Consider the following 19,468-nt stretch of genomic DNA (forward strand, 5'->3'; position numbering starts at 1 on the left):
TTTAGACTCTGTAGATAGCATTTTTAAATTTGTAGTTTTTTTTGTTTTTTTTTCCCCCTCCCAACACTCAAAGGTTATCGGAATCCGTTGTTGAAGCAACTGTTAATTCATTGTCCGCAAGCACTAAATCTGGGCCTTCGCCGCTTTCGTCTCCTAATGGGAAGCTTACCATAGCTAGTCCTAAAAGGGGGCAGAAGAGGGAAGAAGGCTGGAAAGAAGTAGTCAGACGGTAAGTAGTGGGGAAAAAAATGAATTGTGGGATAAATGGTTAATTGCCTATAGGTGGTCCTATTGACGGAGGGATATAATGTTGTACCTTGTGGCGTTCAATAACTCTGACGTGGATGAAAACCTGTCCTTCAAGGTGCCGCACCACAAATCATCCTAAAAATAATTGTTAATATACTTTAAAGCCCATTGTCCTAAATGGAAAATGTCCTCATTTTGAAATCCAAGTTGTAGCTTTGTATCGTTCTTACAGAAATCCTGCATTGTAATGGTGGTGTGAAAGTTCACTGCGTGTAATTCGATATATGTACTTTGCCATCAAAGAATATCATTTTTAGGAAAAACGTTATACAGTTTTGTTTGATTGCAGCAGTTTCCCCTACCCATCTGTTGACTATTTTGATTTAGTAACTTTTGATCACATTTTATTAATGTGCATAGTTCCACACCTGGAGATACCTATAAATAGCATTTATATTAGGACTACAGAACAATAGCCAATGTGCTTATTTCAGGTTTTATACATGCACTCACAAAATTTGCGTTGTTGTGTAGTATTCTTCAGTGCTCAGAATGCATATCTGTGTGGTATAAACAAGTGTTAAAATGACTCAAATTCATGCTTTTTAGTTTAAATATATAAATATATATATTTATATGCTCCCAGGTCAAAGAAAGTGTCCGTACCATCTACAGTCATTTCACGAGTTATTGGGAGGGGTGGCTGTAACATCAATGCTATCAGAGAGTTCACAGGTGCACATATCGACATTGACAAACAAAAGGACAAAACCGGAGACAGAATAATAACAATAAGGTAAAATTCTGTGCATGTTATAAGCAAATTGACAGTAATAGAGCACCTAATGTTACAGTACTATGCACTTGAGTGACTTAGACTTACATTCAACCGCTGGTTTTTTTTAATTATTATTTAAGAAAAAAAACTCCTACTAAACGTATGTCTCCATGTTTTTTCCCCGCAGAGGTGGAACAGAATCCACCAGACAGGCAACGCATTTGATTAATGCACTCATTAAAGATCCTGACAAAGAAATAGATGAACTTATCCCAAAGAATCGTTTAAAAAGCTCCTCTGCGAACTCAAAAACTTCATATTCAACTTCTGCCACCATTTCCTCAGTTAACAATTCAGTTATGGGCATTAAAGTCACTGCTGTCACAGTGTCATCGACATCACAAGCTGCCTCTGCACTCTCAGTCCCAGCCATTAGTTCAGCATCTACTCACAAACCATTGAAAAACCCGGTGAATAATGTGCGACCCGGATTTCCAGTCTCTCTCCCTCTGGCTTATCCTCCGCCGCAGTTTGCTCATGCTCTACTCGCTGCCCAGACTTTCCAACAGATCCGTCCTCCTCGATTGCCTATGACACACTTTGGAAGTACCTTTCCTCCAGCCCAGTCCACCTGGGGCCCCTTTCCTGTCAGACCTCTTAGCCCTGCACGAGCTACTAATTCTCCTAAGCCTCACGTGATGCCTCGCCATACTACCCAAAATAATAGCTCTCAGGTGATCCCTGGAGTCTCGTCTACTAGCCCAACTGTTACTTCAAGCTCTGCTGCCACAAGTGTGCCTGTCTCATCCTCAAGTGTGAGCCTCGGCTCACCTTCAGTTAGAAGACAACTATTTGTCACAGTGGTTAAAACCTCTAACGCCACAGCAACCACATTAACCACAACTGCAAGCAACCACGTCACCACACCAACAGCCTCCACATGCTCCATTCCCACTGCCAAAGAACATCGACCTGCATCATCACCATCCCCGCCATCCCTACCTGGAGGGGGATCTCGAAGCAGCCCCTCTGATTGCCTGACATGTTCTCCAAATAAAGGGACCTCACTTTCCTCTGAGCAGGATCTGGGTAGCCAGCCTGTCATGGAGGCAACTAGCTCAGGCAATGGCAAGCAAGCGAGCTCTACCTCTGGGAGTGCCTCAATGCACTCGGCACATCAGCATCCTTCAAACTCTATTTCCCAAGATTCCCGACCACCTCCAATGCAGACACCTGCTCCCCCTCCACCAGATCCAAGGATGGTGCCATCCCTTAACTTAGCTGTAAGTGGTCCCTCTCACCAGGCTGCTCCTTCTAACATGTCTTCATCATATTCCTTATCCCAGCCATCTATGGTTTCTACACAGTCTGCTGCTAAAATGGAAAATTCTGCAGTTAGACCTCACTCCCATGGAGCAAACCCCTCTCACAAGAATCAAGTACCCATACAGAGTTCCCCGGTGTCTGGCCTTGTTGCACATGCAAATATGAAGCGGCCGCAGAGTGTGCAGTCCTTTGGTTCACATCCTCACAATCTAAGCACACAAAGTGCTGCTCAGAATTCTGGTCACCCCTCAAGCAAACCAATGGGTCCCAACTTCAGCTCTGCTTTACCATATAGTCCGTTTAGCACACTGTTTGAAAATAATCCTAATCCTCCTCACCCTTTCTGGGGTGGCTCTATGGTTTCTTCTCAGTCAACTCAAGATTCCATGCTCTCCACACAAGCTTCATATTTGCCAAATCCTGACTCTATGCTTCCATCTGAAACTTCCAAAGCCCCAGGTTTCAGGCCATCTGTGCAAAGGCCACCTCCAAATCAGTCAGGTGAGTGTCTTTTTGTAACTCTTTAATATGTCATTGTCAGCCTTTTGATTGGATATTGTGCTACGGAATTCTGCTTGCCCCTTTCTGTGCAGAATTTGTCAAACACAGCTCAGATTTTTCACGCAATTAAGATATTAGAATTTGTTCTAATGCACCGGGCAGTCAAAATGTTCAGATATGTAACTAAATTGAGTCTGTTTCCGTGGGTCCCAGGAACAATAAAAAAAAATATTCTGTGACAGTTCTGTCATGTACAACTCTTCCACTTTGGGATTGCTTTCACTCAATGGATTTGGACTACGTTTATCAATTTGACCACCAACCTTATTCTACTCCAGCAACTTAACAACTGGGGGAAAGAATATGCTGTTCAAAAGATCAGTGCAGGTTCGATAATATGCATATAGTGATATGCTTTGATTAACACCAAGCAGCTTTGCCAAAAGATTGTATTTTAGACATAACATTTTGGATACAAAGGATGTTTTATTTCCTATGGGAAAGCAAAGCAAATGTGGCATTAAGTTTTAACTGCTAGCAAAGGAAGGGGTTTCTGCAGCCTGGCTTCAGTCCAGGTGAGGAGAGCCAATTGCAAACCGTACAGGTGCAGGCAATGTCCATAGGCAGTGTTGAATCCTTATTGTCTAAAGGTAGTCAGAAATAAGGACTTAACTGTTTTTCATAAGTTTCCCATGAGCTTTTTGAAAGGTGTACATAACATTCAGATGGTCTGTTTTTTTATGCAAAAATAAACTTGTTTACACATTCTACCAATACTGCCATTTGTAGCTAATGTTTCTTTTTTGCCATTAAAGGTATTGTAAACATGGATTCATCTTACACCTCAGTGGCATCATCCACAACCCATCTGGGTACCTTTGCCTCAAATCTTTCGGGAAGTCAAATGTATGCACCCGGGGGTCCTCATACAGCTGCTAATTTCAACAGGCAACACTTTTCTCCTTTAAGTTTATTGACGCCATCTTCATCAGCGTCCAGTGGTAAGTTATTGTATGACTTTTTTTAAATGTTTTGCGTGTAGAGTAAGAATGTAGTGATACACCAATTGAATTGCTCATATTACACCCTGATAAACTGCTTTTGATAAACACTTTTTGAATGAGGAGCACGCCTAGGAAGTAAGGGCTATCGGAAAATTCAGTTACTGCCTAGTGTGGACACATTTTTATATTAAAAGGAAGTCTGGTGCATTATCTCTCCTTTCAATGCCATAGTGATAAGACCAGTTTTCAAAATTTGCAACAGTAACATTAGTTCTAAACAACCACCAAATTCATATGCATACTGCTGTCATTAATTTCCAAATTAACTCAAATGAAAGTTGCAGGACCACGACTTAATTTATGTAAATATTCAGAATAGAACTCCCAATAAATGTGAGTATGCATATGGATCATTGTTTTATTTAATAACCCAATTTATGTTCAGCAACATCCCCCGATTACTGTGATACACCATGTACCTGCTTTCCTTTTTATGTTCTAGTTGGCAACATCGATATGTTACCCTTTAGTGTACTATTTTTTTAATTCTACTGGTTTTAAGGGGTTTGGGGGGTAGTGAGGTTTTCTTAACCCCTTAAGGACAATGGGTGGTCCCTAAACCCATTGAAAACTATTTTAAGCCTGTACATGTACGGGCTTTGTCATCAAGGGGTTAAATACAATTTGCAGTATTCTTTGGGGATCTCTTAAATGCAACATCACTGAGCTCCCAATATAGTTTAATCATTTGATAAACAGAGAATCATACAGTTCGACCTGTCTGGCATATTATTGGTTTAAACGAGCTTAGAATGCAATTGGTGGCTTTCTTCGCTCAAACGGTGTTTGCGATGGTAAATTAAACCAAAACTTAATAGCACAAACTTTGACAAAGGCTGGTGGTAGATTTTATGCATGGAAAGTGTTAAAATATCACCATTTGAAATAATTTATAGTTTCTTTTTAAAAAAAAATATGGTTTCATTGGAGCAAATTTAAATGGCTGGCTTTAAAGATGTCCTCCAAATAGGAGATGGACTTAGGACGACCATATGTCAAAATTCCAAAATGAAAAACACGCACTTCCCAAATTTAGCCCCCAAACAACCCAACAAACTTCGCAATTCAGGTGTACGTTTCGTGAGAATTACAGAAAAAAAATATGATCAAAACAACGGTATCTAAAGAAAGGCCTTGTCCTGAAAATATATATAATTTTGTGTGGGTAAATGAGAAGAAAATTACAGCGAAACACAAACACCACAGAAATGTAATAACATCTATGTCATGAAGGGTACCAAAATAACCTCTCACAAAGCGGTTAATTGTTTCTTATATTTAGGTTTTATTTTTCAACTGGCGGTTTTCCCATTCCTTGAAAAAGGAGAATCTTTTTCTAATTCACATCCATCTGATCTCCCTCGCCATTACATCATTGATAGCCTTGCATTGCTGCCCAGATCTTCCTGGGTCTCTTCTGTCCTATAAACTCATACCCCGGTCTTCGACAGTAAGCTAGTAATGGTGGCTTCTGGTGACAAACGAGAGCCCAGGCTGACATATGCAAAGGGTTAGCGAGCAGGTTGATATTTTGTACTTGTTATACTTATGTTCAAACTATTACTAAACATATGAACCGGCTACCCCAATTTTCCTGTTGATTTCACGATTACGGTTCAGCCCTGATCCCAGTGCAGAGCTTTATTTAATATGGTTTCATATACTTTCTGTGATTTGCAAATGTGTAATCAAAATATTTTGGCCATGATGTACCCTACTCACATATTGTGACTTCCAATGGTTAATTGTATGACTGCTTTTAATATAGATTCTTCAGGCCAGACTGTGTCTGCTGGTGTTCGCGCACAGTCCCCATCCCCTTCGGTGTCTGAGAAACCCAATTCGGTGCCTCATGACAGAAAAGTTCCTGTGCCAATTGGAACAGAACGGTCAGCGCGGATACGGCAGACAGGGACCTCTGCTCCATCTGTGATCGGGAGCAACTTGGCAGCTTCAGTGGGTCATAGTGGAATCTGGTCTTTTGAAGGCATGGGAGGGAGTCAAGGTAATTATTTGTTTTGTTCGATATCTAAATGGAGTCCTACTTTCATGGGCATAAACCGTTAAATAAAGATGCTAAAGTCATATCTTGTTCTAGTATGTGTATTTTCATATGTTAACATTGTTTTAATAGATAAAGTGTCGGACTGGTGCCACCCAGGTATGGGCAGTCACATGATCCACAGGCCTATGTCTGACCCAGGTGTGTTTTCGCAACATCAAGGAATGGAGAGAGACAGTTCTGGAATTGTGCCTGCTTCAGGGGCATACCAACAGCATGTTCCAGCGGGCTACATGGACTTTCCGAAAGTTGGGGTAAAAAAACATTTAGTTCACACAGTTCTTTTAAAGCAATTAAAGTGATGTTTGCAAGTCAGACTGACATTCAACACATTAGACTTAATCTTTGAAAGAGTTTATATTGTGATATCTGTGATATGCACATGGAAGCACTTGGCTTCCTTGGTCATGACCTTTAACGGTGTGTACCTTACATCTTTGTTATCTTGACCATGCGTTTACTTTAGGACTTTCTTTTGAGATACACACACATTAGTCCATTTAGAATGAAATGTGTACATCCCTCAAATACAGTAATACCCACGTACATTGATTTAACCATAAAACCTCACTGACTTGCCCCACTTGGAAAGTTTGATTTGAGATTTAGCATTTTCAGTAGCATCTTTCATGCAAGCTTTTATGTACTTGTTTGCTAAGTCACTGATTTTTTTTTTTTGATTTTTTTTTTTCTTTTCTGTTTTTAAAGCTGTTACTGGGCTTCGAGGTTTTAATCCAGACTTCACAATAATTCTGTGATTTTTAAATTGGCGTCTTAAATACTAGATGGCCTTTGCTTTCTAAATTAACATTGTGTACATATATATATTTATTTTTTAGGGTATGCCTTTCTCCATGTATGGAAATGCAATGATCCCTCCTGTAGCTCCAATGCCGGATGGCACAGGTGGACCAATTTTCAATGGACCTCATGCTGCGGATCCTGCTTGGAATTCAATTATAAAGATTTCAAACTCTACGGAGAATGGGCCTCAAACTGTAAGAATCACGTTTTGTTAAACTGATCTTGTTTTTGTTCATTGATTTGTTGTGTTCTGTTCTAAAGGGTTAATAGTAGTCTTGCTTTCCATTTGCTAAAACTGTTATTATCCCGTGAGCTAATTATTCAACCACGCTTTGTGCCCAGTATTTCTTGCATCTTAACCTCTTTGTGACACAAGCTGTACCATTACTATGACAGAAGATGTAACAGTACAGCCAATGTTTTTTGTTTCACCAGAATAACAGAGCATGTCCAGACCCTGGTGATATAACCATAAGGGTTAAAGTCTAGTTCCAAGAGAGCTCCCTGTGGGGTCTCCAGTAAAAAAAAAAAAAATACTGGGCACCTATTTTTTAATTTTTTTTTTAGATTTTTTTTTTTCTCCAATACAAATATACTTTTTAAAGTGGGATCTAACTAGTGGAATCCTAAGTAAAATTTTTATGGGCCCCCCCCACTAATTTTATATATATATATATATATATATATGTGTGTGTGTGTGTGTGTGTGTATATATATATATATATATATATATATATATATATATATATATATATATATATATATTAAAAAAAAACCCACTAAATTATGGACCATACAAAAAAGCAGAAAGAGAGCCCCACCTGTCCTTGCAAAAGCAGTATCTAATTGGAGTTCACTAAACATGATTGAACAAAGATATGCTAAAAATGGCAAAAAAAAACCTATAAACTGTATACATACTATATACTGTGTCATGTGCAGTATAAGTGTCCTGGCATCTCAAGTATGTGAATGAAGCTATTAATTTGATGTATATTTTGACATAGAGCTCGTGTGCAGCTTGATTTTTATATGTGGAAAATGTATCTTTTCTCTATGCACAGCCTTTTGCTGGAGTGAATTACATGAGAGATTGTTTAACCCCTTAATGACAATTGCCGGTCCTGGCACGGCACGGAAAAGCATGTGCTTTACGACAATTGACGTGCCAGGACCGGCACGTCTTTAACCGGGTGCAGAAAGCGATCTACTATCGCTTTCTGCACCCAAAAAGCGTTGCTGAATGCCTCGACCTCGAGGCATTCAGCAACGCCGCGATCGGCACGAAGGGGCCATCTCTGGCCCCTCCACGGGGCGTCAACATCCGCCATACTTTGTATGGCGGCGGACGCCCGTTTTAAAAGCGTTTAGGAGGCGATCGACGATCGCCTCCTAAACTTAAATGGTGTCGCTGGAATGCCTCGATCAGGAGGCATCCAGCGACACCAAACACTAACCTTTTGATGGGCTGTGACCGCTCCGGAGAGCGGTCACAGCCGCAGCTGCCGGCAATCTTCGCCATCAAGGAAGATGGCCGCCGTCCTGTAACAGGAACCACAAATTTTAAAAGTTCGCTAGATGGTCCAGACCATCTAGAGAACTTTGGCTCCACTTGCAGGTTGAATACAGGTACTGCATTCACCATGCAAGTCAATGGAGCCCAGCTTTCTAATCACAGTGTGATTAGTAAAAATAAATTAAAAAATAAAATAAAATTAATAATTAGAAAAAAATAGTAAAAAAACAGTAAAATGTAAAAATCATTTCCCACTGATGTCACTATCAGGGGAACCTCCAAGTTGAAAAAAAATGTTAAATTTTTTTAAAAAAAAAATAATAATAAAAAAATATATATATATATAAAAAATATATTTGTGAGCAAGTCCTAAAATTAGCATATTAGCTTAAAACAATTCTCGCATGGAAAGAGTTAAAATACTGGCATATTAAATGCCCGTGGGGTGTCTACTTTTAAAAAATGTATGATTTGATGGGGTAAATTGAATGGGCCAGGTTCAACAACGTCCCAATTAACATGGGGGGAAGGATGGCCACACATCTAATTTCCAATTAGAAAAATGCACACGTACCAAATGTGGCCTTTTAGTTCCCCCAAAAAATGACACACCCATGCATGTGGGGTATCACTGCACTCAGGAGATGTTGCTGAACACATTATCGTGTGACAGCGGCATATACCAGGAGCTGTAAATTCATACATAAAGTAGGTGTGTGTGGGAAAAATACACACACAAAAATATTACTGCAAACTTTGAAAAAATGCTGGTGGTAAAATATGTGCATGCAAAGAGTTAAAATACCAGCATTTAAAATACCCTGTGGTGTCTAGTTTTGAAAAATATATGGTTTTGTTGGGCACACTGAAATGGCCTGGCTCAAAGATGTACCAAATAGGGCATGGGCAGTGGATCCCAAATGCCAAAGTTCAACATTGAAAAAAGCGCATGCCCCAAATGTGGCCCTTTTGCCCCAAAACAGCCAGGCAAAATCATTCATGTGAGGTATCGCTGTACTCAGGAGATGTTGCTGAACACATATTGGGGTGTTTTGTGATAGTGACATATACGAGAACATTTTAATTCATACCTGAATTAAAATGTGTGTGGAAAACCAAATGCAAAAAAATGACTACCACAAAGTTTGACAAAGACTGGTGGTAGATATGGTGCATGGAAAGAGTTAAAATACTAGCATTTGGAATACCCTGGGCTGTCTAGTTTTCAAAAATATATGACTTGATGGGGTAAATTTTATTGGCCGGGTTCAAAGATACCCGAAATGGCACATGGGGGGAAGAATTACCAGATTTGGAAAAAATGGCTTTGAAATAGCAAAACGCTACCTGTACTTATTGCCCCATAATGGGTAGAAAAAAGCAAAAAAACATAAAAACATTGGGTATTTCTAAACTCAGGACAAATAGTAGAATCTATTTAGCAGGTTTTTTCATTACCTTTTATAGATGAGTAAAAGATTTTTCAACTAAAAGTTAGAAACAGTCATTTTTTTCTAAATTTTTCACCATATTTTATAATTTTTTTAATAGTAAATAATATGATACAATCAAAACAATGTCATCTAAAGAAAGCCCTTCTTGTCCTGAAAAAAACAATATCTAATGTGTGTGGGTTCAGTAAACGGGAAAGAAGAAAATTACAGCTAAACACAAGCAGCGCAGAAATGTTAAAAAGGCCATTGTCACAAAGGGTACAAAAAGTAAAATCAGCCTTTGTCTCGAAGGGGTTAATGTTGAAATAATATTGGCGCTGAGAATACTTATTTGGGTTTCGTCTTTACTGCTCGTTTTTTAATTTCAGGTGTATCTTTCACGTTACAAACACCTATATTAGCATTCCCTTTATAACATTCCTGGCAATGTCTGTGCTCCTAATATCAATAAGTCACATTACAGATTTGTCTTAAGAAAACATCAAAATGTGTGATGTACTGTGTTCTGTTTTATGTAAACGTTTCCGATATTTCTCTCTCCAGGTATGGACTGGAACCTGGGCACCCCACATGAGCAGTGTGCACATGAACCAGATGGGTTGATTTGGATTATCTTGTTAGCATGGAAAAAAATCCTTCAGCGAGTTAGGGGGGATACCAAAACTTTCATCCCGCAAAAAAAGAGAGCAAAAAGATGACATGCTCCAAGATCATTCTACAAATGTGCTTGACTGAAGTGTGCAGGCTTTTTGCAGATCTTACTAAACTGACCCTTTTCTGTGACCATTGTGACCACCCAGTCCCCATCAACATAAATCTCACTCGATAGTTATCCTTCCCCTGCCCACCTTTATTTTATTTTCCCTTTTTCCGTTTTCTTTGTTGACATAACTCTGATTTTGTTTTTTTATTTTTGTTTTGGTTTTTTTTCCTTCCTTGAAGCTGTTTGGCTGGTTGGTTTTAGTACTGTAAACTGCTTCTGAGCAAACACAGAAATTAGCAAAATTATGTAACTGATTCTGAAGTTTTAGAATGGCAAATAAATGTACAATTGTTTACATAACAGAAAAGGCTAAGCAGAGAATTCAATATGTCAGTATAGAGGCTCTACATAATGTAGACTTAAATTAATGTGAGATGTACCTTCATATTCAGAAATCTGGATGTTTCCTTCATACATTAAACTATTAATAAGCATACGTTTTCTGTCTTGTTTTTGTAAATACTGTTTTTATCGGATCTTCTAGTATCCACATTACATAGTTTGCTGAATTGCACTGTTTTGGCATGTTTGAATTGAGGGGCACATATCCCCTCAGATCTGTCAGTCCTCCTGAATGCCTTTAAAATCAAACAAAACAATGCATTTGCTTATATAAATGTTCGGTTTTTAAATGTGTTGGGTTCCATCACTATACTCATCAAAACGTACACTTCTCGGCAGGATCATTTTTGGGGTTAGACGTGTTTATTCCATGTCAGGATTTTTGGAAAGCTACAGCGATAATTTTGGCACTTGCTCGTAATAAACTTTTCTTTTTTTACATTTTGCTGGAACTTGATGGTGACATCAATGCATAATTCTTAAATGTCACCACTTTTTTTTTTATAGCTATTTTTATTAAAAAAAAATAAAAAATACTAATCACAGAAAGCTGGACTCCATTAACTTTTTGTTTTTTAAAAGGACGCCGCCATCTTGTGAGTGGCAAAATCTCTTGCAGTGGCAGTTGCGAACCCTCAACACACACACTTTCCAAATCAAAAAAGGCATCCGAATTAGGTCTGAGCCAAAAGGTCAGGAAACAGTTGATTGTCTAAAAACAAATGTTTTGAAACTAAACAAATGATGTAAATATTATGTGGAATTTTAGGTAACTCGAACGTAGGCCTCGTACTAAAAAGCCCTACTTGTCTAAATAAAAAAATAAATAAAAATTGTGGTAAACTAAATGGAGAAATTAGGCTTTAAAACTACATGGTAAGTATAAGCTTGCTATATTCTGCTCAGAATGATCACCAGAAAATCCAGATCGTCTCAAACTTTGTCCCATGAAATTTTGAAAAGGGTGCAGATGAAGCGAGGTCCATGATAAACAACAATTTAGGAAAATCATCAAACACAAAATAGCCCAGCTGCATCAACAATGGAAACCTAATTAAAACATTAAAAGGCCAATATGAGACGGTGATAAGAAAAAAAAAAAACTGTTAAAAAGTACCGTCTAACAGTGAAGCTCCCCAGCTCTAATGATGTAAGTCAAATGAGAAACGTCTCATACGAATATACACCGTGCAAGTTCTTTGCCCTGAAACACCTACCGAGGGGTTGAGCCACACTCAACACAGTGTGGAGGCTCAGGTCTAGGCAGGTACAGATAGGCACTTAGTATAATAACCAAAGCACAGAGAAATTGCCAGATACCTGTAAAGGTAATACTGCAGGTATAATTCCTTGGCAGGTGGCACTGGGTGCCAGAGGGTAATGCAGAATGGTCTGCCAAAGCCAGGTTCGGTACAGTAAGCAGGGACTCAGCCAGGCTACGGTTGGTATACCGAGCAGTATGGTACACAGATCAGGATAATAAGGTACAAAATCGCAAGGCAGAGAATGGTAAAAAAAAAAAAAAAAAAAAAGCCAAGAATCAAGGTATAACAGTAAGGTATTAAATTGTAACGCAGGTAACATGAGTGCTCCTTCACGGCAGTTTTGGATATTTAAATTCCGGTGCTTCACCTGCCCTGCCACTTGCTGCATGTCAACGGCTTACCTCCAGCATTCTCCACCCAATGAGACTGGGCTTCAGGCAGCCGTCGGGTAAGTGGCGTTACCCCTACGTCAAAGGCCTGCAGAAGGCCAAAGCTTCCCAGGTTTCTCAGGGAACTTGGCATGAAAATCACCTGCAACCATTCTTCTGGCCCATATCTTCCCAATCCATAAGAAATCTAGAATGGTTTGTATCTCGCATTTAATTTACCTATATTTTTTTTCGGACACATGTTGGGCGAGTGGGGGCGGGATTGGACACATGCATATTTTTAATTTTTTTTATGAGGTAGCAAAATGCCCTCGTTACGTCCCAGCTTTCCCCCTCCAAGAGCCTTAATTCCTCCCCTTTTCTACATATACCGTATTGGCTCGAATATAGGCCGCACTCCCCCCCCCCACTTTAAGTCTTTAAAGTGGGGGTGCGGCCTATATTCGGGGTCTGACGCCCGGCACATGCAGTTCCGGGCAGGCAGCAGGGTTAGGATACAGATCCCCGCAGCGGTGCAGGGGACCCGTATCCTACTCTCAGGTGTGCTCAGACAGCCTCCCGTGCCGGCACTCCCCCCGTGGAAAGATTGTCTAAGCGCATCGCGCAGACGCTCACCGGCAGCAGCGATGCGCGCGTAAACAGCCTCCGCTGCCGGCACGTCTGCACGATCTGCTTTAACAATCTCCCTTACCGGGAATTCCCACGAGGGGAGTCCCGGCAAGGGAGATTGTTAAAGCAGATCGTGCAGACGTGCCGGCAACGGAGGTCGTTTACGCTCGCATCGCTGCTGCCGGTGAACGTTCGCACGATGGGTTTTAGCTCTGCCCCCAAGACTTAAAAGAGCAGTCTTGCGGGGCCGGCAGGGGTCATCTACGCAATACAACTTCCGGTGCCGGCACTCAGCTGGGGGGGGACAGAGTGGCAGCATATCTATTAAAATAACTTTCTTTAAAAAAGGCACCAAGCATAAAGCTAGATGTCATCTCAGGGACAGGCACCGACTGTGGTGTCAGCATGTGTTAATCACCCCATTTAAACTGCACAGTGCTGCGTAATTTGTTGGCAATTAACAAAAGGTAATAAATAATTTCACCATTACATCATCAGGGGTACCCTCTGGTTATAAGAGAGATCCCCGAGGTCGGTATAGAACCTAAGCAATCACTAGGCATGCATTGCTCTGAGATTAAAGGAATGAAATAAAGACGAAAATGTGCTAAGGCTGCACTCCTACCGCAAATATAAAATTACTGTACTCTTGGTATGTTACTATATAATTTTTTTTTTTTACTATTTATTAATGGCACCATGGAAGAAATTCAATGCTCGCTCACATTTTTAAAAAGGGAAGCCGTATTTGCCCTCAAAAGGACTATATAATCTGCGTAAGTATACCTAAAAATGGGGTATTAAGGTTAAAAATTACGAGTAAAATCTTTGGTAACTGCGTTGAAAAATTCCCCGGAGTCTGTTTAAATATCTGCCATTTTTAAAAAAAGATATATTTTTATTTATTTGCCAGGCGCTGCTCGCCTTCAACAACAACAACAAAAGCCGCACGTATTCTTAGCCGCGTAGTGCCCGCTAACTCTCTTCAGTTTATTAAAAAAAAAAAAGACCTTGACGTTTCAGGCGTGGGGGTCGCCGCATTCTGTCGTCACATACGCGACGCAGACTACCACACGCATGCGCAGTAGTTAGGAAATGGTCCTTATCCTTTTAACCTAAGCAGAATCGAGCCCTTTTTACAGGCTGCCGGTAAGAGGAAGACATTAAAAGTCGCACGCCGCTGATATCGTACGATGGTGGAGCTCTGTTGTTGCACGTTATCTGGCAATCCTGATTATGGGGCTTGTTACGGCAAAAGGAGAATGACCTGCAAGGGGAGATCCCACAGAGGTCATTGAAACCGTGGGTGTCTGGGAATGGCTTATGTCATTGGTGGAGCACCCAGCAATGTGTCGCAAGATTTTCACTTGTTTGTACATGACAACAACCATTAGCAGTTATTGCCTTATTAAAGCATTATTCTCATTAGACTCCCATTATTAAAAGGAGAATTCAGTATGTGAAATATGTATACAATACACAATAGATAGGACCAATGGTAATTCTTTAGCCTGTAATAGCTGCTAGAAGTTTGATTCACACATTTATCCTGGGAAGTGTACCGAGCACGCTCCTAGATGTACATTATAAATATATATTTATTAAAATTTTAAATGTGTGCATATATTTCTAGTATTCTGTGTCACAGGCTGTAATACACACCTCAAGATTGTAAGCTTGCAAGCAGGGCTCTCTCCACCTCCATGTATCGGTTTGTCTTAGTCTGTCAATTCTCGTCTTGTCATACCCCCTTGAATATATGTATTGTATTTAGCGCTGCGTAAACTGTTGGCGCTATATAAATAAAAGATAAAAATAATAGTAATAAAATACTGATTAGATTTTATGTGGGTATCCAATAATTTTGATTGATTCAGTTTGAGAGGGGGGTATTTTTAGTTAAAGAAATGCATGTGCTAATACATTTCCATTTGAAAGCGACTCTCCAGTATCCTGGTCAGCCTCATCGAGAAAGAATGCATATTAAAGTACTTTGTAGACTAGGTTGTAGTCTCTCTTCCTTACGTGCCAGTATGTGTTTACTTGTGTTGTGTTGTTTGCTGTCGCTACCTTTTATTGCAATAGTGCTACGGAATCTGCTGATGCTATATAAATGAATGTAGTGGATATAAGTGCTTTAATATACATTTATTAAACTTACAAATGAAATGTATTACGTACCTGTAGGTCAAGCTGTAGTGTGACACCCGCTCTGTGGTCCCATTTTTGCGCATTCAGTGGGAGGAAATTATTTAAATTTATTGGAAACTTAATGCATTGGTCTACGTCAGACATATTACATATCAACATCCAACTTCCAGTAATATAAAGCTGTAACTTGTGTTGCTCTTTTAAACATAAATGTAGTTGTTGAAGTGATAGTTTGTGTGATTTCAAAAGTGTGTGTGTAGTCGGGCTGTCTATTATTAGTATGGTTTTCCATTACTCTGGTGTTCTCTTTTATTTACCTATAAATGTACAGTGAATATTGATACTTAATGTATCTTCATGTATCTTGCTTGTTTAGGATTTGCCATGATGATATGCTGCAAAGCGAAGAACTGGGCACTCTGGTCCAAATGTCTGGACAGAGGTTCATGCCACAAACTGTTCCATGCAAGATGTCTGAGTGCAAAGGATTCTGGGATTCCCTCTGTTAAATGCCATCAACCACGGTGGCGACAGCAGGCACATCGCTTTTCTAGTTTTCAGCAAGTTCACACATGTTATTCCAGGTATCCTTTAATTGGAACATGTGTTTCCGGACCTTACCAAAGCAGGACTGTTGTGCTGTCAGCAGCTCTTTCGGCAGCATCCACCAGTAACCCGAATAGTGGGTATGGGGTGTATGAAAGCTTAGCGGATTCTGCTCCAGTTCACCTTGCTGAAAGTCTTTTGACTGGCCTTCAGGAAGTTACAGGATTGCCATGGTGGGCTAATATAATCTGTACTACTGTAGCCCTCAGAACAGCCGTCACTCTCCCATTGTCTGTATACCAGGTGTACATAATGTCTAAGGTGGGTACTCTTTCTGATTATAGGGAAAAGATTTACCATGTTTTATCAGTGAAATTTTCAGAATGTAATAATATTTTCAAATGTTCAATTGAACATATCTAGGTGTTTCAGCACTTGCAATGTGGGGCTGGGTTTTGTTGTTTATTACCGGTTCGGTTGAAGCAATATGCTGTTGCTATACTTCATTTAATCGGAAGATGTTACCTATACACTGAATTTCCTCTACGTCAAAGCAAGGACCAAAGAAAAAAAATCACATTGAACTACATTACCTCTCAAGAAGCCCTACCGGTTCACAATTGAGCCCAATAGATGTATTTTTTTCACTCCAATATCTGTTTTTTTATAACTTTCTCCTTTTATTTCAGCTAGGTGGAAAATTTGCAGCCCGAGATTGAACAGTTAACAAAAAGACTCCGTTATGAAGTCTCGGTTTACGGCAAACAGCATGGCTGGAATGATAGAGTTGCAAAGTAAGACAGCGCCAGTGTAAATATATAGGGAAACGGTTCTGGTGAAACTCTATATCCATGTGCAAGGGAGAGAAAAATAATAATTTAAAAGGGTCATCATTTGCATTACGATGACTTGGTTGTCCATTTACAGTGTAGATATCAATTTTGTAAAATACTATTGTAGCTGGGAACAACTGATTTTTAGTAGACTATGGTCTTCATAGCAACCATCACTCTTGTGTCCCAATGGCATGTTGTGTTCTTTTATCCAAGTTTAAAAGGCTGATTGATCACTAGAAAACCTTTTTGCAATTATGTTGGAACTGCTAGAAATGTCCTTGTTTTCCATGAAAACAGCTAAGTAATCACAGACAGTGGTGTAGATGGAAGCTTAGTCCCACAGACGTATTATAGGAAATAAAGCTGGGTTTTTCTGTGAGCAGAAAAATAAAAACGTAAAAGTAATCCGCAGACAATATGACTTAGATCCAATTTCTTGTTAAGCTACTTCAACGAGAGTTACTGATCCAACTGGTGAACGAGATCACGTCAGATGCTGTGCAGGCAAGAACATTTAGTCTCAGTGGACACATTTGTTTTTTAAATATTTTTTTTTCTTCATTAGGTTTTATTTTACAAAGAATTTAAAAAGAATTATCTCAGAGCTCTATGTTAGAGACAACTGTCACCCTTTCAAGGCCAGCCTCCTGATCTGGATCCAAATCCCAATGTGGATATTTGTATCCATTGCACTGAGAAACATCAGTTTTGCTACACCGGCTTCTAGCGTAGGTAGGTAAAAAGAAAACATTACGAAACCTCAACTGGTTTATTCGTGCGCTACAAATATGTGATTATAATATAACAAAATAATATTTGCATATTTCAATAAATAAAATATGTTTTGCACACCTATGTTCCTGTTTTGTTGTTTTTTTTTAAAAGACGTTGTAAGGCTTGTTTTCCTGCAGTATGCTGTTGTTATTGTTACCTAATTTTAGTCAGGACATAAAACAGCACTGAGAAAATAAGTCCCAGCAAAATGTAGGTGCTCACTAGGTTTTTTATTACTATTATTCTTTTGAAACTCTACGTTTGTTCTTAATATGTGTGTTTGTTACGTTTCACAGGGGACGCCGTTCAGAAGCAGTTAGCAGAAGGGGGAGCCCTCTGGTTTCCTGACCTTACTCTTCCTGATTCCACATGGATCATTCCAATTTCTTTGGGGATCATAAACTTAGTGATTGTGGAGGTGTGAGTTTTTCTTTAATCTGTTGTTTTTGTTAAGGGTTCATCAACATGCAATTCACAAATATGAACTATCGTCTTTTGTTCACCATTCTTTACCTTAGGTTTCATTCATCTAATTTTCCATAACATTTTGTGTATATACATACAACAGACACTACATGGTTTACTCAGTTCATCCAGTGTTTTTGTATTTTTCCTTTGTTTATCCAAACAGATGTTTGCTCTAAGAAAAACGAAACTTTCAAAATTCCAAAAGATTTTAACCAACTTCATACGAGGACTTAGTATTTTCATGATCCCTATTGCTGCAAGTGTTCCTTCGGTAAGTTGGTAGAATTAGGAAATTGAAAAGTGTTCTTATATATTTAAAAAAAAACCATGATATGTGTTTTAGCACTCTGGACCGCCCTCCAGTTTGTTCATTTATTATTATTATTATGTCAACCCCCCCCCCCATTGTTCTTATCATAAAACAGTTCAACATGATAAGTGATCCATTTGAGGTCTTTATAGATCTGACAGGCCTCTCACAGTACCACTCATGCCATGGTTATATCACAGGGCTCAGTTTTGTATTGTGGCATAGGCTGACTAGGTCTTTGACAGCAGGTCTGGTTGCTCCTATGTTATATTAACGGGGGCAAATGACCCTATTGGGAATTCACACCTCACGGTGTGCCACTACTCCAGAGGCAGGTTGGTAAGATTAGAGATGTATTTGGTACCTTACCCATTTTTACTGCAGAGGTCTGTGCCTAGCTGACACGGCCTCCGGAACATTCTTCCGCCAAGCATCCTTCAGGTTCCTGCACGTGGTATAGCGGACATGGGATGTGTGAGGTAGCTTCTGAGGGGCTAGCTAGGGGAGCCACACCGGGCCAGGCCTAAGGCAGCAACCTCCATTAAATACATTGACTGGAGTCTGTATATTTATTTTGCATTTTATTTTAGAACATGGATAATGTAATTAATTATGTCAATAGATAAATTAGTCATCTCTGGAACATAATGTATGTAGTTGCATATGATGCTCTTTGTATTCACTATTGGTTTTGGTAGTACAGATTTTGGATCATGTTTTATATATTTTATTTTTTTTTTGCAGTCCATGGCATTGTACTGGCTCTCATCTAGTTGTGTTGGCTTGACACACAATCTACTGCTTCGATCCCCAGCTCTCCGAAGGATGTGCCGAATTCCAAGGACAAAATCTGACTCTGACACTCCATATAAAGACTTACTGTCTACATTTATACTTAAATACGTTCCAAAAAAGTGATTGTTATTTTCCTGACAAATGGTTGTTTAGTGTAAATATAAACAAAAAAAATACTTTTTTTGTAATTGCTTCTTTGGTTTTAAATGTGATCTTTTTGAGCTACAACTACTAGGTTTTTATTGCCACAACCCAAATGAAACTAGTAGATTTTTGTAGATTTCAAAGGTTTGCCCAAAGTGGAAGTTTTATATTCTTGTTAGTATAATATATATATATATATATATATATATATATATATATATATATATATACACGCACGTCTCTTCGTGTGAAGATTTGTATATTTATATACACACACTACACATTCAAATGTTTGGGATTACTTTTCATGAAAAACAAGGAC

At 39.2% G+C, this 19,468-nt stretch overlaps 2 protein-coding genes across 2 annotated transcripts in view; both read left to right on the forward strand.

Annotated features, from left to right (window-relative positions):
- The window catches only part of LOC149278044 (ankyrin repeat domain-containing protein 17-like), a 36,484-nt gene extending 26,127 nt beyond the window's left edge, over positions 1-10,357 (forward strand). Inside the window, exons 27-34 of the mRNA XM_089502446.1 lie at positions 74-229; positions 896-1,045; positions 1,215-2,854; positions 3,670-3,855; positions 5,687-5,923; positions 6,053-6,234; positions 6,820-6,978; positions 10,298-10,357. Of these exons, the coding sequence (XP_089358572.1) occupies positions 74-229; positions 896-1,045; positions 1,215-2,854; positions 3,670-3,855; positions 5,687-5,923; positions 6,053-6,234; positions 6,820-6,978; positions 10,298-10,357 (2,770 nt within the window). The remainder of the gene's footprint in view (positions 1-73; positions 230-895; positions 1,046-1,214; positions 2,855-3,669; positions 3,856-5,686; positions 5,924-6,052; positions 6,235-6,819; positions 6,979-10,297) is intronic.
- A 2,084-nt stretch (positions 10,358-12,441) lies between these two features.
- LOC149278045 (cytochrome c oxidase assembly protein COX18, mitochondrial-like) lies at positions 12,442-19,125 on the forward strand. Its single transcript, XM_089502441.1, has 7 exons — positions 12,442-12,572; positions 15,858-16,140; positions 16,513-16,613; positions 17,221-17,387; positions 17,726-17,847; positions 18,061-18,168; positions 18,952-19,125. Exons 1-7 carry the CDS (start codon positions 12,442-12,444, stop codon positions 19,123-19,125), a joined length of 1,086 nt encoding a protein of 361 aa, XP_089358567.1.
- The last annotated feature ends 343 nt before the right edge of the window (positions 19,126-19,468 follow it).

This window comes from Sceloporus occidentalis, unplaced genomic scaffold, assembly GCF_023333645.1.
Source record: "Sceloporus occidentalis isolate IW3139 unplaced genomic scaffold, rSceOcc1.0.p SCAF_203, whole genome shotgun sequence".
In the NCBI taxonomy this organism is placed as follows: domain Eukaryota; kingdom Metazoa; phylum Chordata; class Lepidosauria; order Squamata; family Phrynosomatidae; genus Sceloporus; species Sceloporus occidentalis.

Bases quoted from the DNA above. Each gene is read 5' to 3' on its own strand.
- LOC149278045 (XM_089502441.1), top strand. From the start codon at position 12,442: ATGAGTGCTCCTTCACGGCAGTTTTGGATATTTAAATTCCGGTGCTTC. The intron at 12,573-15,857 runs GTAAGTGGCGTT...ATGTTATTCCAG, and splicing joins GGGCTTCAGGCAGCCGTCGG to GTATCCTTTAATTGGAACAT. The intron at 18,169-18,951 runs GTAAGTTGGTAG...TTTTTTTTGCAG, and splicing joins TTGCTGCAAGTGTTCCTTCG to TCCATGGCATTGTACTGGCT.